General features: G+C 34.6%; 1 protein-coding gene across 2 annotated transcripts in view; it reads right to left on the bottom strand.

Annotated features, from left to right (window-relative positions):
• DGKB (diacylglycerol kinase beta) overlaps positions 1-16,331 on the bottom strand; it is a 431,951-nt gene that overhangs the window by 368,103 nt on the left and 47,517 nt on the right. Inside the window, exons 3-4 of one of the 2 annotated variants that reach the window (XM_036429287.2) lie at positions 12,514-12,534; positions 1,231-1,384 (exon numbers count right to left, since the gene is read on the bottom strand). In XM_036429287.2, the coding sequence (XP_036285180.1) occupies positions 1,231-1,384; positions 12,514-12,534 (175 nt within the window). The remainder of the gene's footprint in view (positions 1-1,230; positions 1,385-12,513; positions 12,535-16,331) is intronic. The other variant, XM_045578212.1, reaches the window with a different exon arrangement.

Here is a 16,331-nt window from a genome sequence, read left to right as displayed (position 1 = left end):
TATGTAATTTTTATTAGCACGTGATGGGCTACTCATAGTTATTTTTAATGTGTCTCCTCTTTAATGTGGTAACAGCAAAAATATATCACCCATATAACACAGGTCCTTTGGAGTCCTCAATAATAACTTTAAGGACCCAAAAGAGACATAAAATCAGAGTGTGAGAAAAGCAACATTTCTCCACTGCCAGCTAGAAACCAGCTGGGTTCACAGGAGCACTACAGAGATTAGAAAGCAGGAAAGAGGGGGATCAGTGCCGACTAGTCTATCTGCACTTCCTGTTAGATGGCTCCAGCATGTCACGGGCACAGCGTGTGATGGTTTCAACAGCAATGGGCTCTAGTCTCTGCATGTTCCCACTCCACAAAAGACACAGTGAGCTCTCTCTACAGACCTGCACAGACCATCAGGACGCTCCTAAAGGGTTTGACATCCAGGGCTGCAGGCCCCTCCTTGAGCTCCTGAGCCAGCGAGGCCATAGCCTCTCCACAGAAGTGAAAACTGCATCCCAGCTCATGGGGCCTTTCTTCCCTGCTTCTGGGATGTGATTATTCCAACCTCGGGGCAGCCTGTGGTCCTACCACTGCAGCACCTCAGTGCTCCTCTTTGCTTTTTCAACCCTTCAACACTGTCTAACCAACTTCCTCCTTCCCGTTCTCTAGAGTTACACAGTGAGATCCTGGTTTTCCTGACTGATGGAGAAGGATATAATTAGCAAATGGTAATGGTTGATTAGACATCTTTAAAGAGCTATACATAATGAAAGAATTAATCATTTCTAGGGTGGCAAAAATTTAAGTATCTAAGAGAAAATTCAACTCTTCTCTGAAATTACAAATATAACAATGTAAAAGTCTATTGGTAATTTGCTTTAAATATTATGCTTTCTATACAACTGGCTTGTGACTTCATTTATATATAAAACGTTTAAAAGAGAACTTTTCCATATTTGATGAAAAGTTTCTGTTAAAATTGCTACCTAGACATACACGGTTACGACGCTGAATGATAAGAGATGGATAATGACTAAGTACATTGTCTCTAATGGTCAGTTATTATTATTTTGGAAACATTTTAAATATGTGCACAATATCAGTATGAGAGTATATATCCTACAATGAAGGTAATTTTTAAGCAAATCATCTCTTCTGTAACAGAGAACTCTGATACTAATTTTCTCTTAATTTTTTTTTCTTCATATACATTTTTCAAGTAAAGAATTAGACTTACCACCTGAAAGGAGAGCAGGCTTACTCTTGACCATGGGGCTGGTGTGAGGAAACCTGTTGCTAAATGACATGAAAAGGTGTGCTGTGAATTCATCGGGAAGCTCGGCCTCCAGAAATGTCTTCATGAAGAGCTTGAAACCTTCAAAATCTATTGTCTGAAAAAAAATTAAATGTATATTTTCACTCAGCCAATGTTAAGATTTATGCTTTGTTCAAAATGATTAGTAATGGAAATGACCTTATTTCAGAACTATGTCGGGCAGTCCTGGCTAGCAGGAGGATTAAGTGGGTATGTTTTACCTGCAGCAGTGTAGCAGGAAAAGGGGGAGCTGTCCAGCAGACATATTCAGTTTCTGTATGACCTTAAACATCTACATTAAGTCTTAGTTTCCTGCTCTGTAAGTTGGGATGAATAGTCCCAATTCTACAGAGCGGTTGCAATGATTAAATCAGGTCACTTAAGTGAACGTGCCGGTGCAGATTCATGAGTACTTCAAAGGAATGTCTCATCTCCTAGCCATGCTTCTCATGGTGAATATTGTTTTCAACAATTAGAAAAAGTGGATATCCTTATAATTACACCCTAACACCAAAACCACTAGATACAAAATTCCAAAGAGAAATTCTAAAACTCCCTATGCAGACTTTCAAGGTCCTTGCCCACCCTTCCTCACCATAGGGCTATAAAAAAGTAGATATTGACAATCATTACTGCATTGAAAGGCTCAGGGTCCACTTGGGCAATAGCGATGGAAGCCGCCTTCCATGATCAAATTAATAAGCAAACTTTACAGGAGCTACACAGAGAGCTGGCTTCCTCCAAGCAGAGAGCAGCGGGTCAAGATCTGACTCCTGCCTGGGAAATTGAGGGCAAAGGCAAGTAAATGGTACTCTGTTAGGCTTAGCCAGCAATCCCGTGACTGCACGCACAGGGGTGAAGGTTTCCTCTGAAAGAGAGGCAGCCAACAGGGAACAGAAGAGCAGTGGAACGGTGCTGGGTCCTGTCCAGTTGGCCATTTGGAAAGGCAAGGAGACCTACAAAGAACCTGGACGCATGCCATGTCTATCAGATCAAGAGAGTACAAGGATTGTAGGCCTCATGGGAAGCCCTGGACGGGCATTTTCTCATTACTCAGTTTAATGTAACTGAAATGCATCTAAAAATAGGGCAAAATAAAATTTGGCAGACTGGTGCTCATCATTTTACTCCAACTCCTGGAAGATGAGACTAAAGGTAATTCCTTAAACTGATATTTTGAATAGAAAGAAAGGCTATTTGTTCTTTGTAATAATATTAAGGTAAGGTCATAGAGAACGACCGATTTGATTATTATATTTGTTTGAATAAACCTAAAATGAAATATGACACGCAGGAGATCATTAGAGAAAGTAAATGTTGACTAGGTCGTGTGCAAATGCAGCATATATACTATGTATGTTTTTGTCCCTAATATAATTTTAAACCAATAAAAATAAAAAAAGCAAAGCCCAAAACTTCATTTTGTTTACTAATGGTTCTAAGACATTAATGTGAACTTGTAGTTTAATTTAGTTTATTTTGCTTATTCATTCTCAAAAGGGCACTTCAGACATGTATGTTGGTGGCAGGAAAAATACTTCATTTTCGTCCATTTTTCATAAATCACTCCTACCACAAATTTGTGTAAATTCCACTAGTAGACTGACCATATAACTAAAAACTATGAATCATATAAAAATATAAGAGCAGACTCAAGTAACAGAAGGACTTTTAAAAAGCAATTTGCCATAATGAACGAGGCCAACATTTTAAAATACACAGATGAAGCCAATGGCCAGACCACTGTGTATAAATACATTCTCTTGGGTGAGGGCCCCTGTTTTTACAGGGATTCTGAGAGGTGGCCTATTGAAAGAGAATTCATCCACTTCCCATTGGAGGAGAGGTAACCCTCACCATGTATGAAGACCCATGGAAAGCCAAGAGTTCATTTTATTTCAAAATTAAAGTACATTTGTATACAGAGGAACATAACCGTAGGCATGGTGGTTAGAAGCAATGATGTTTACAGTTGCTCTTCCTTCTGTATCCCAAGCCTTTTGTGGTCAGTAATGTGCTGGTTTGAAGTCAGGCTACCTGCATCAACTCTGATGATGGTGGGCCATGGATGGCACCTCTCTTAGGAAGCAATACATTGCTTCTTAGGCCTTTTGTTTTCTCAGGTATTAGGAAAGCATTCTGAACTTTCTCAAGTGTTGCAGCTCTGCCTTGCTCAGCAAGCAAAAAATAGCTCCTTCATTTCATTCTCTGACAGCGATGCACCTTAATTTTCTGCATATAAAATCAACCATTCAGGGTTGTTGCCTAAATGTGATAAATCATTATAAACTCATGTAAAGGGTATGTATTTCATCCTGGGCACATAGTATGTAAAAAATTAAATTAAAATAATAAAAGGAAGCATTGGTTTATAGTAAGATGGATTTTTTTCATTGTCTCAATTTGCCCTCCTCCTCTTTATTGTTCAAAAAAAAAAAAAAAACAAACAAAAAACTGGAAAATTCACTATAGCTTCCCACATTAAACCTGCAAGTATTTATATCTTAGTCATTGTACCAAAACTATTCTGAATCAGATAGTGTTCGCAAATTACTGCTTTCAGAAACCAAGCATTTCAAAACAGATTATCTTACTTTAAAAAGTAAAAGCCTATTTCAGACATAATAATGGAACATAAATTTTCTCATTTCTTAAATGATTTGTATGAGACGATGTCATCCTATTTATTTCTGAAGTTTTACTGCTGATGTAAATTTCTTCAAAAATCTTTACAGTGCTGGAGGGGGCAAATTTCCTTCCTCTTGCATTTCCTGTCATTACACACAATTACCAATGTTGCAAAAGCAAAACTTCTTCAAAGCAAACAATATTAGCTGCTTTAGTATTTCCTGGTTCACCCATCTTCTTTTTAATTCATTAGTAAAGTGTTTTCAAATCTTTCCTAAAATTTTATGTCATCTAAGATGTCACACATTTCTGAATGTGGATAGATACTCCTCAATCTGTATATTTTCTTTATCTTATGATTTAGCACATTTCCAAACTTAGGTATTGTGCATTTCAATGCTGTCATATAGCAGGATTAAAATTTGTGTGTGTGTGTGTGTGTTTTAAGACAGTGACCTTTAAATAGAATGAGATCATTTAAGTACCTATCAATGGAAACACTAATAAAAAAAAAAAATTGGGACTGCTTAATTGACTTGGCTGTAAGCTCAGAAACACACACATCAAAGAATGTTTAACATTTTGAATGGCTTTTTTGTTTTTTCCCCTAAGGAGCATCCACAGACTATTTAGGGAGATGAGATAGAGAATCTGTAGAGAATGCAGACTGATGAAGCAGCTCAGATGTTGCTGCCAAATTGGCACACATTTAAAACACACTTCTATCTGCCTTTCATTATTATATCTGACCATCTGGGTCCTTTGTTTTTAAATCCCTGTTAATACCGAAGAAATAACACCACTACTCATCCAAGCGGATTCAAAGTGAATGAAAATAAATGTGGTCATTCTATCATTGCTTTAATTTCTCTTGGCAGTTTCAGGATGGAGAGTTTCTCATGTTCAGCAAATGGTGACTGTGCACCCACTTTGCCCAGGGTTCTGCTCTAGGTGTTGGGTTAATGATGTTCCTGGAATAGATGTAAAATCCTTCCATGAAGGGCTGATCTTCTAATGAATGGGATAAGAAAATAACTAAATAAATAAATCAGCTAAAGGTACAATGTCTGATGGTACTGCATTCAGTTTGCTACTAAAAACTATATATAGATGGCAAAGGTTTCTATATTTGGAAGGGGAGTACTTACAGTTTTAAATCTGATGATCAGAAAATGAGAAGTTGTTCTTTGAATAAAGATTTAAAGGTGATAAGGGAGAGAGCTTTGCACAGATCTGGAGAAAGAACAGTCCAGATAGACAAAACAGGCAGTGCAAATGCCCTAAGGTATAAAAGTGCTCCTGCTTAGAGGAATTTCTATAGGAACGGTGAGGAGGCACAGGAACTGGATAAGGGATGAGGGAGCACTGAAATAGTAGGAGATAAGGATAAAGTATGATCTTTGGTGGTGTGTGAACTTGCCTAATCAAGCAAGAGCTCAGACCACCATGCCCAGCCAGAATTGCTAAGTGGTCTATGAACCACAAGATCGTGGTTCAATTCCTTGGCAGAACACATGCCTGGATGCAGGAGACATCCAGTCAATGTTTCTCTCTCCCTTCCTCTCTGAAATCAATAAAAATGTATTAATAAAAAATATATCTTATGGCTTCAAGGTAGAAGGAGAGTAACAGTTATCAGAGCATTTGCAGCAGGAAATCACATGATCTGACATACGTATTAATTAGTTGTACATACAAGTTTGCTGGAAAATGTAAAAATTGAATATGGACTTTTGTCTGATACAAAGGACTGTTATAGTTATATGATCCTGTTAATTAATAAATTATCTTCAAAAAGATAAAAATAAATCATTTGTTTCTTTTACTCATTTTCAACATGTGTTGATTGAATGCCTACTATGAATACCACTGTATGTTAGCTACTGGGAAAAAGATCTCTAATCAAACAAGGTAGGCAATAACCAGAGGTTTGCTTTTACCATTTCAATATCAATTTTCATATAATATTATTTATCTAATTAACTAATTATGTTAAATAAATAAAAATAAGGTAGTCCTGGCCAGTGCGATTCAGTTGGTTGAGCATACGCCCATGTACAGAAAGGTAGCTGGTTCAATTCCAGGTCATGGCTCATGCCTGGGTTGCTGGCAAGATCCCTTGTAGGGAGTGTACAGGATGCTGTCAATTGATGTTTTGCTCTCACATCAATGTTTCTTTCTCTCCCTCTCCTATCCCTCTCTAAAAATCAATTTTAAAAATGATGTAAAGGCCACTGAGCCAAAGTATATATAAATTAGCATATAGCATGGCTAACTTCCTGAGATTTAAAATTCACATTTTTAGTATTAAAATACTTTCGGTAAAAAAAAAGTGCATTTTAAATGTCTCACTTCTTATGCTTATCTGTACTCTAGTGGATTATTCATTACTGGAAATATCAGAAAGCTGCTTTATAGTCCTCTGAAACTGCCAAGGAAGAACTTCCTTAACAAAGAAAGAGTGAAAAGTGTGGACATCTGGAATTTTTTAAAATTGGTTTTGGCAAATGAAAACTTTTTTATCACCTCAGAGGCACATAATCAAGGAATTGTAGCTTTACCTAAGACTATCAATTATTAAGACTCAGTAGAAAGAAAATTAGAAATGCATTTTTTAGTAAAGGATTGCAAGTAGCAATAATAACAAACAACACTACTCCAAGTTATTTTAGTGGGTAATTTCAAAATGCAACTAATGAATTAGACAAATTTCAGCAGAATGTTTTTTATTTGTTTGTTTGTTTGTTTGTTTTAAATATATTTTATTAATTTTTTACAGAGAGGAAGGGAGAGGGATAGAGAGTTAGAAACATTGATGAGAGGGAAACATCGATCAGCTGCCTCCTGCACACCCCCCTCTGGGGATGTGCCTACACCCAAGGTACATGCCCTTGGCTGGAATCAAACCTGGGACTCTTCAGTCTGCAGGCCGACACTCTATCCACTGAGCCAAATGTTTTTAATCATGCTTTTTTGTATAACTTGTAATCAAGGATCTGTATTCAACTAAGTTTTGTGCTTCGGTTGAAATCCATTTTAACTCAATATGACACTCTCAGGGTTGTCAGTAGAACTGGTGTGACCTGTCAGTGGGTCACGCACACACACATGCTCTAAAGGTGTTTTCTCCTCAAAAAATAAATCCCAATAAGAATTTCTTGAGCAACTATGAAAGTATAATGTTAGTTTTTAACAATTGCTTACTTGTATATTCACCTTTAAAGAAAATATCAAGATGAACTGCTCTGAATGCAGATACATGTGCAGGCACATTTACAAGTTTATCTTCTTTCCTGCTGGACTACAAGATCTGACACAACTCTGTATCACATAGTGGTCAACATAATGTCTTTTACATTGTAGAACCTCATAATATATATATATATATATATATATATATATATATATATATATATATATATAGTTGAGGTATGGACACTGATATTGCAAAAATAACAAAATTTTATTCAAGTGTCTCTTTTGAGGCAGTCTAGCAAGGAAAAAAATTTGATTTAGATGGGAAAAGAATTTATAAGATAGAGTAAATATAAAAAATGCTTCACAGAAGAAATATATCCTTTTACTTAATCTCAAATAAGATGATTTTAAAGTGTAATAGCGTATGGCTCCATATTTAATATTGAAGCAGATTAAAACAAAATCAATAAAACTAATGATAAAATAATCAAGACTTTGAAATGATTTCAAATATATGCTCTCCCATGGATTCTATTCTTTTTAATCTATCAAGGCCCAATTCTCCCAAGTTAGTTGTGTGAGAAACATCAAGTTGAGCAGGATTAGAAGACCAGGGAATAGCCAATGTGTAAGAGAGATAGACTGAGGTTTTACAATGAGGACATAAAATCCACTCATCATTTAAAAGGCTTAAGAATTCCCTGAGTTGAAGCATTCTGCTAGCAATCTGTAAAATAGATTAATTAGTTTTACCCACTCTGATAGCAAAGATTATCTTGACCATTTGTGTTTCTCCCAAAGGACCAAATACAACATCTAGTGTAATATTATACATGCATGTGGGATGCAGTCACACTAGCATCTTTTTGTTCCAAATGCTTTTCTCACTTTCTGTACATTTATCTCTCATAGGTGATTGTTCTATGCCAAACTCCTCCTTAGAGCTTCATCTCTCCTTGTAATCTTTATAGACTGGGATCCACTCCAATATCCATAATTAGAAGATAATATTAGACATTTGATTAAAATGTCTGTTGCATATAATGGAAACAATATCTAAATGTCACTGTACTAGGAACTATGCTAAATTTGCTATGTGTATATTATACTTTAGTCCTCACAGTAACCTAGTAAGTAAATGCTATTATCACTCCTATATAACTGAGGCTCAGAAAGTTAAATAAATTGCCAAAGTCTAAAAACTATTAGTATCAAGGACATAAACATTTCTAACTTCAAAATCCATTATGTGATAGTTGACCAAAGGACAATTTTATGGACAGATTTCCCAATATTCACACATAATGCAAGATACTTTGCCATTTGTTTATCTCTATCAAATGCATTGACTAAACCATTACCATTTCGGAATAGAAAATTAAATAAAATAAAAGTAATAATTATTTCATAAGGTATATAAATATCTAATCACTATGTTGTAAACCTAATATAGTATGTCAACCATAATTGGGGGATAAATATACAAATAAAAGCTTTAGACAAAATAATAATGAAATAAAAGTAATGGTATTATTATCTACTTGTTTCTACACTCTTGAGCTGACTATAACTCTTTTCATACCCCTTGACAGTCTAAGCATACCCTATTATTTTGACCACATATGAGAAAAGTGTTCTAAATCTGCTCCAGCCTCCATTAAAATCTTTACTGCTATCCCAGTTTTCATTAGTTAATTGTACTGCTTCAATAATTCATACCTGGTCTACTCTTCTACTCAAATCTACTATTCACATTGTTTATGTGTGTATTTTTCTAAATGGGAATGTTAGCATGATCTTAAATATTTTAATTTTCTTTACCTATTAAAAACCTGAAGATGTCTTTCTACCCAAATCTCTATATTTATTTTCCCTAGCATATGTTATATTTCTAATCAAAAGAGCTATTTGTGATGATGAAAATGTGCAAACAAAAACAATAGACAAACCTAAAAATAAACCTTAGGTGTGACAAATACCTAATGTGTTTGTTGTAGTTTTCATGGAAAAATGAAAGAAAAGAAGAGAGAGAGAGAGAGAGAGAGAGAGAGGAAGAAAGAAAGAAAGAAAGAAAGAAAGAAAGAAAGAAAGAAAGAAAGAAAGAAAGAAAGAAAGAAAGAAAGAAAGAAAGAAAGGAAAAGGAAAGGGAAAGGGAAAGGGAAAGGGAAAGGGAAAGGGAAAGGGAAAGAGAAAGGAAAGAAAAAGGGAAAGAGAAAGGGAAAGAGAAAGGGAAAGAGAAAAGGAAAAGAAAAGAAAAGAAAAGGAAAAGAAAAGAAAAGAAAAGAAAAGAAAAGAAAAGAAAAAAGAAAAGAGGGAAAAAAAGGATTACCTGAAAATCCCAGTAACACTTTTGTTCTCTAAACTGGATTTTAACTCCTATATTAATTATTTAATAAATGTTACAAAATAACAATATGCATAGTGTGCTTAAATTCCATATTTCTATGTAGGCTGTTATTAAAACTATAGAGTTATTAATTTATTTTCAAAATTATTTAAGCTTGTTTTTATAACTCTTTAGAGAATACAATTGAAAACTATTAGTAGCATGTTTACTTATTTTTAAATTTCTGCATGTTTAGTATAGAAGTTTATGGGAGAAATAGATTAATTGTGATCAGTTTTTATTATCTAGCCATATGAAGCAGTCAAATTTAAGTTAAGCTTTCAATTTAGCACAAAATGTAGCAGATGATCCTCAAAATCTAAATGTTTCCATAGATAAAAGATAGTGTATTTTTATAAATGTTGAGATTTAATCTTCAGTGCAATTATTAGAAAACTGTAATAAACTATTCAAATTAATTTGTTTAATTATAATATTATATAAGAAATTATTCTCATGGTTTATATAAGTATCTTTTCAAATCATTGTGCATAATTTTATTCTAAGCTACTGTAATATTCTGAATATCAAGATATAAAATCTAAGGTCACATAATGAAATGAAAGATACTATATATTTCAACAATGATTATTCAACAATATATATTTCAAGTGCAGAGTTAAAATCAGATTAATACAGAACTCTAGCAGGCATTTTATTATTGAATTTGTTGGCATGTTTTCGAAACTGGTTGTAATTTTGATAAGAGGAAGATGACTGAAATTGTTTTGATAGAAATATAAAAGAAAAACAAAAACATTCCTTAACCTGTTTCTGCCATTCCTTGCTGACTGTTCTGGCATTTCTGCTATCATGGTACATGGAACAAACACAACAGACACAATAGCTCTCCTACAAGGACAGCATTCTGGATGCATGGCAGGCAAAGCACATCACATGTCATGTATTCCTCTCATCCCTCACAGTAGAAAAGCATTAGAGTTGGAAAAGTCGTCGAGTTATATTTTTTTACTTTATAGATGAGAAAAATGAAACTGAGAAAAATCAGTGTTATAGGATTGTTTGGGGTTGTATCTCAAATACTATTACTTTCACCTTTCATACATACTCTAGAACTTTTGTTCTGAAATCCAAATGATCACTAAAGTGTGACCAAGAGCCATTGCCTCTATCAGTGGAACAGCCATATGTCAGACATGAAGCTAATTATCTCACATAGAAGTTAACCCTTTTAACAAATCAATAAGGCAGACACTCTTCTTTCTATAAGTAAACACACTGAAGCCAGGAGAGATTAAATAATTTGTTCAGGACCTGCTAATATGTGGCAGATGTGGAATTTGAACTCAGTTCAGTTGAACTCCTAAAAACCACGATTTCTATTATACTTTCCAGATGCTTTCTTTAATGGGAAAGGTTGTTTTGGTTCTGGAAGGACAGTTACAGCTTACAATAAAAGGGTGTTTATATCACTGCTAATAATTGTATCCGTGTCAATATCCTTGTTAAAGACATTTAAAATATTACAGTAGGCAGCAGCAGTACAAAATGTAGGTTTTGAATTCCCAGATTACATATTAAAGGGATTGAAGCAACTTACTTGTCTGAATTGTAAAGGGTAAATATAGCAACAAAACTATAGTACACAATAGCAAGTGCAAAGATAAGGGAAGCCCAGGGAGCTATGAAAATATAACTCAGCCTTGGGCCCAGGATTATCTACTGACAGGAAATATAAAGAGAAAACCCTACACGAGGATACTGGCAGACAAAGGACACATACAGAGCAACAAATACACATGCCCTCATTCTGTATTTCTCTTTGGCCACCCTGAGTTTCTCCTATTATTTCTATTCTGCAACTGGAATTACCTGCCTAAGTAACTGCACACAGAGCAAAGCCTGAGCAAGGGGGGTCGGAGGAGAAACTCACTCTGCTGATTCCAATAAGAGGCAGAACTAACTCTGACACCAGTTTTCATGCAGCTTCTAGTGGGCGTGCAAGCTGTGCAAAAAAGGTGTGTTTGTTGACCAGGGTGCTCAACAAATGCCCTGTAATGGCTAAAGCCTGCTTCAGAAAGCAGCTAGTTACTCTGAGGAGTTGCCTCTGACTGCCATAAAGCCCTTCAAGCCCTTCTTTGGAGGAACCTGTAAGGGTTCCACAAAGTTCAGGAATGAGTTCAGGGAAGGCCATCCTCTGAGAGAGGCTAGTAAAGGGCACCATAGTCAAGGAGTTGCCATTTCAGTGATGCCTTATTCCTGGAGACCATAACATGTAGGACCTCTATCTAAGTCAGGCAAGAGTATTCTGATGTAATCAACTGGTCTGAATTATGTTTGGGATGAAATTATAGTCTCATTTCAACCATAGAGAACCTTGTGAATAAGAAGTTGCCAGTACATATCTAATACTGCCCAAGGAGACAATATTCTGGTTTTGGACCATACCATATATTCCTAGTGTGATAGAAAAATCCATTTAGAGAACCTAAAAATTGTGTTGTGATTCTCTATACCCAACTAAACTATGAACTTAAAACTTGTTTTCAAAATAGATTTTACTTAGAGGGTAACAGGTAGAATACTCTTTTCCCCAGAAGAGCAAAATTCAATATTTTAGTTATATTTCCCTCTCAGATTCTAACAGTATTAGCGACCAAATTTAAAAAGTCCTTATCATATTTAAATACAACTTTAAACCTCCCATTAATAAATGAATTAAGGCTTTCATAAATAAATTATTCTACCTGAGCCTGCTTATGTTCAATGAAATTAGAAAATTAAATTCAAATATTGTAAAATTAAAGCCCACACACAGGACTTTCAGATTCCATAATTACTGTACCAGTCCCTCCATGACTTTGATTTGAACAAATATCAGTAAGTTTAACATTCTATGTATTATAAGTAAACTTATATATCCTACAAGTATTATTGGTTATAGAATTATAGCTCAGTGATAAGGATGCATAATTCATAGCTCACACCAGAGTAAAGAAAGATAGATTTGAATAGAAAAGAAAATGTCTTACTTGGTTAAGAATGTCTTGTTTCTGTGCGTGCAGGAAAAAAAAGAATACATGTGTTAATGTAAGATCACTTATATTAATTATTCCATTATCACTGATAATTTAAAGATTGATTTTAAAACATACCCTCCATCCATGGGCCACCAAATGTGCTCTCAAAGCAGCAGCATCAGAGTCAACTGGGAAACTGATAGAAATACCAATTTTTAAACCCCACCCAGGAACACAGAAATGAAAGGGAGGGCTGAGGGAACTGGCAGGAATCTGTGTCTTATAAGACACCTCCAGGTGATTCTGATGCAAGCGTTAAGTTTGAGAATCACTAACTGGATCAAGCTTTGATGTAGTAAGCAAGCAGTTCTAATTGGCATGCCATAAATACAATGAATAACACATACAGTCTAATTAAAACCTTCTGGAGGAGATTATGAAAATAGCAGCATGTGTAAAGATATATTAATGAGTACTTAATTCCCTACTCTTAATGTTTCCTTTTATCAGAATAACATGCCTAGCCTCTTTCCATGTCTTTAAAGATAAATGACTTTTCATTTACATGCCACTACTTCCTGTCTTCCTATCATTTTTTAATATATATTTTTATTGATTTCAGAGAGAAAGGGAGATGGGAGGCAGGGAGAGAGAAGAGGGGGAGAAGAGAGAGTAGAGAGAGAGAAACAGAGAAACATCAATGATGAGAGAGAATCTTGATTGGCTACCTCCTGCATGCTCCCTACTGGGGATTGAGCCCACAACATGGTCATGTGCCCTTGACTGGAATAGAACCCAGGACACTTCAGTCCACAGGCAATGCTCTATGCACTGAGCCAAACTGGCAAGGGCTCTTCCGATCATATTAGATGTCAATGGGACAATTTGGAATGGAATTTGAAATCTAGGCCAAATTTAGATAGATGATAGATAGATGATAGGTAGATAGATAGATAGATAGATAGATAGATAGATGATAGATAGATAGATGATAGATCCAATGTCAAATTTTAACCCCATCCCCAGAACACAGAAACTAAGGGGAAAACTGAGGGAATTAGCAAAAATCTGTCTTAGAAGACACCTCCAGGTGATTCTGAATAATTTATGTCCTGACTGTTTTACTGGGAACACTCTCACTAAGATTGCATGTCTACTACAAACTAGTTGTAATCATACCCTTAACATTATATAAATCACATAAGATTATGTGGAGACCAATAGGCCCTAGTTAGTAATAATTATGTGCCCTGGAAATATGCCATAATAGTTACATACAAAATGCCATTCCATGTACTATTATTTCAAATACATTGAATAGTATTGCTTATGTGAAATAGCTTCCCTTTATTTTGATCTCTCAAGTTTTTCGGCCTAATTAATGTAGTGAAGAATAAATGGCACCAGTCTTAAATTGAGTTGCTAGATAATTAGGTTTTAATTACGATTATTGTCATGAACTTAGCTTAGCTAGTTAACTTTAGGGATTAATTTTACTTTTCTTAAAACAAATTTCTTTATTTAAAAATTCTATAATCATATTTGAAAGTCTCAAAATCTTTTAAACTTCTTATGCTTAGAGAATTTTTAAAGCAATTGTTTAGATTTTATGTTTTATGATTCTTTTATTTATATTTTCAAAGAATGATCATCAAATGATCTTTAAAAGATCAGAATTAAAAATAAATAAATCATCCATACATTGTACTTACTATATCTTCTATATTAAAATAGATTTAAACAGGTCATATTTTCATTGGATTAAATTTTTAGATATGGTGCTTTTTATTAATTCAGTAATATAAATGAACAATAATAAAAATAATAATTCTAACATAAGCAGGTTTACTTTTAAGGGAAGAAGTAATTTTAGAAATACTTATGTAGTTCTCTCTTTATAAATACGTTTTATGTAGATGATATAACTATGTTCATTTTAGAAAACAAAAGATTATTTATACTAATGGCAGAAAACTTTTATAATTTTTCTTCTATAATTGACCATTAAGTATCATCTATTCCAAACAATTCTGAGTTCAACTTGACTAGGCAATATGTGAACTGACAGTATGCATTCTTCATGAACTCTTTCATATGGTTAGAATGACCTTTAAAAAAAAAAAAAAAAAAAACTGGACTGAGTCATGTTCTGAAGAGAACCTTAAGGTCTTAAATATTATTTATTCAACATTGAATATCCCCAATTATTTCCTATTGGCTTTTGTGAAATACATATTAGTGTTTCAAAGTCATATAAACTTAAAAGAAATGTTCTCCTGAAGGGAAAATGCATACTAGCACTAACATTAGAAAGTGGTTCCACTCTTAAATTAGAATTACTTTTGGATCATAATGAGATCTAACTTTTTTTATTTTTCAAATGTTCATTATTTTAATAACACATTTTAAGAACAGATCAATGCATCATGGAGAGGTGTTGCATTATTGAAAAGGCTGCCATCTCATGTGTGTCTAATACTGAACCTAGCAATTATCTCAATAAATCCAGTGTACAGTGACTTAAAATCCTCATTAAATATATAATATCAGTAAGACTAAGTCTTGAGAATCCTTTAAATAAGAAATCACTGAAATAAAAAAGCTACTATGTGAACAACACATTTCAATTGAATTTAGAGCCAGCAGCTATCTTTAGGGATAAAAAGCAGTTTCATATCTGCATACAGATTAGATAACATGCATGTTTTTAAGTCTGGTTGGAAATGTCAATATTAATGACATATTTGGGTCTTATAGTTTTGCAGTAAAGCTGACATGTTTAACTTTCCCACTTTGCTTTCTTGGTCTTTGGGATCTTCAATTCAACAAATTTATCTGTAACACTTTTCTCTCTAAAGCAATGGTTCTCAACCTTCCTGATGCCTCAACCCTTTAATAAAATTCCTCATGTTGTGGTGACCCCCGTCCATAAAATTATTTTTGATGCTACTTCATAACTGTAATTTTACTACTGTTAACGTATTATAATGTAATTATCTGTGTTTTCCGATGGTCTTAGGCTCTACAGCAGCGGTCCTCAGCCTGTGGGTCGTGACCGCTAGCAGGGTCGCCTAAGACCATCGGAAAACACAGATATTTACATTACGATTCATAACAGTAGCAAAATGACAGTGATGAAGTAGCAACAAAAATAATTTTATGGTTGGGGGTCAATACAGCATGAGGAACTGTATTGAAGGGTCGCAGCATTTAGAAAAGTTGAGAACCAATGCCCTAAAGCATCTTGGGAAATAAAATACGAGGAAATGTAGGTCAGATGTCTGCTTCTTTTCTGATAATAAGAAAATGGGAATAATTTAAATTGCCCAATTTTCCCCATACTTTGTAGGCACTAAATATCAACTTTATTTTTTCAAAAGAAAATAACTCTTAAAGTAGGGGTGTCGAACTCAATCAGAGAAGGGGCCAAAATCTAAAATCCAGCCTAAATCGCGGGCCGAATGGTTTACTGAACAGTCATAAACTGTCATTGTGATGGAAACGCAGCGGAGTGCAGTGATGACAGCGCGGTGCGGGCCACATTGCAAGGCCTGGCGGGACGGATTTGGCCCACGGGCCTTGTGTTTGACACATGTGTCTTAAAGCGTTTTAAAAGATTTAGACAGCACAAAAATGTGGCATGAAAATAGCTAATTACTAGAAATCAATAGAAATTATAAAACAACATGGAAGTTTTAAGATTGGAATTTAGACACTGAGTTTTGACTAAAATATAAGTTCTATAAAAACCTCAGAGAAGTACAATGTTAAAAGACAGCCAGGAGCTCTGCTCTGGTAAACATTCAGAGCTACAATGACAATAACAAGAC

This window comes from Pipistrellus kuhlii, unplaced genomic scaffold (assembly GCF_014108245.1).
Source record: "Pipistrellus kuhlii isolate mPipKuh1 unplaced genomic scaffold, mPipKuh1.p scaffold_m20_p_10, whole genome shotgun sequence".
Taxonomy (NCBI): Eukaryota; Metazoa; Chordata; class Mammalia; order Chiroptera; family Vespertilionidae; genus Pipistrellus; species Pipistrellus kuhlii.
The sequence above is the reverse complement of the archived record's forward strand: the minus strand, read 5'-3'. Positions and strand labels throughout refer to the sequence as shown.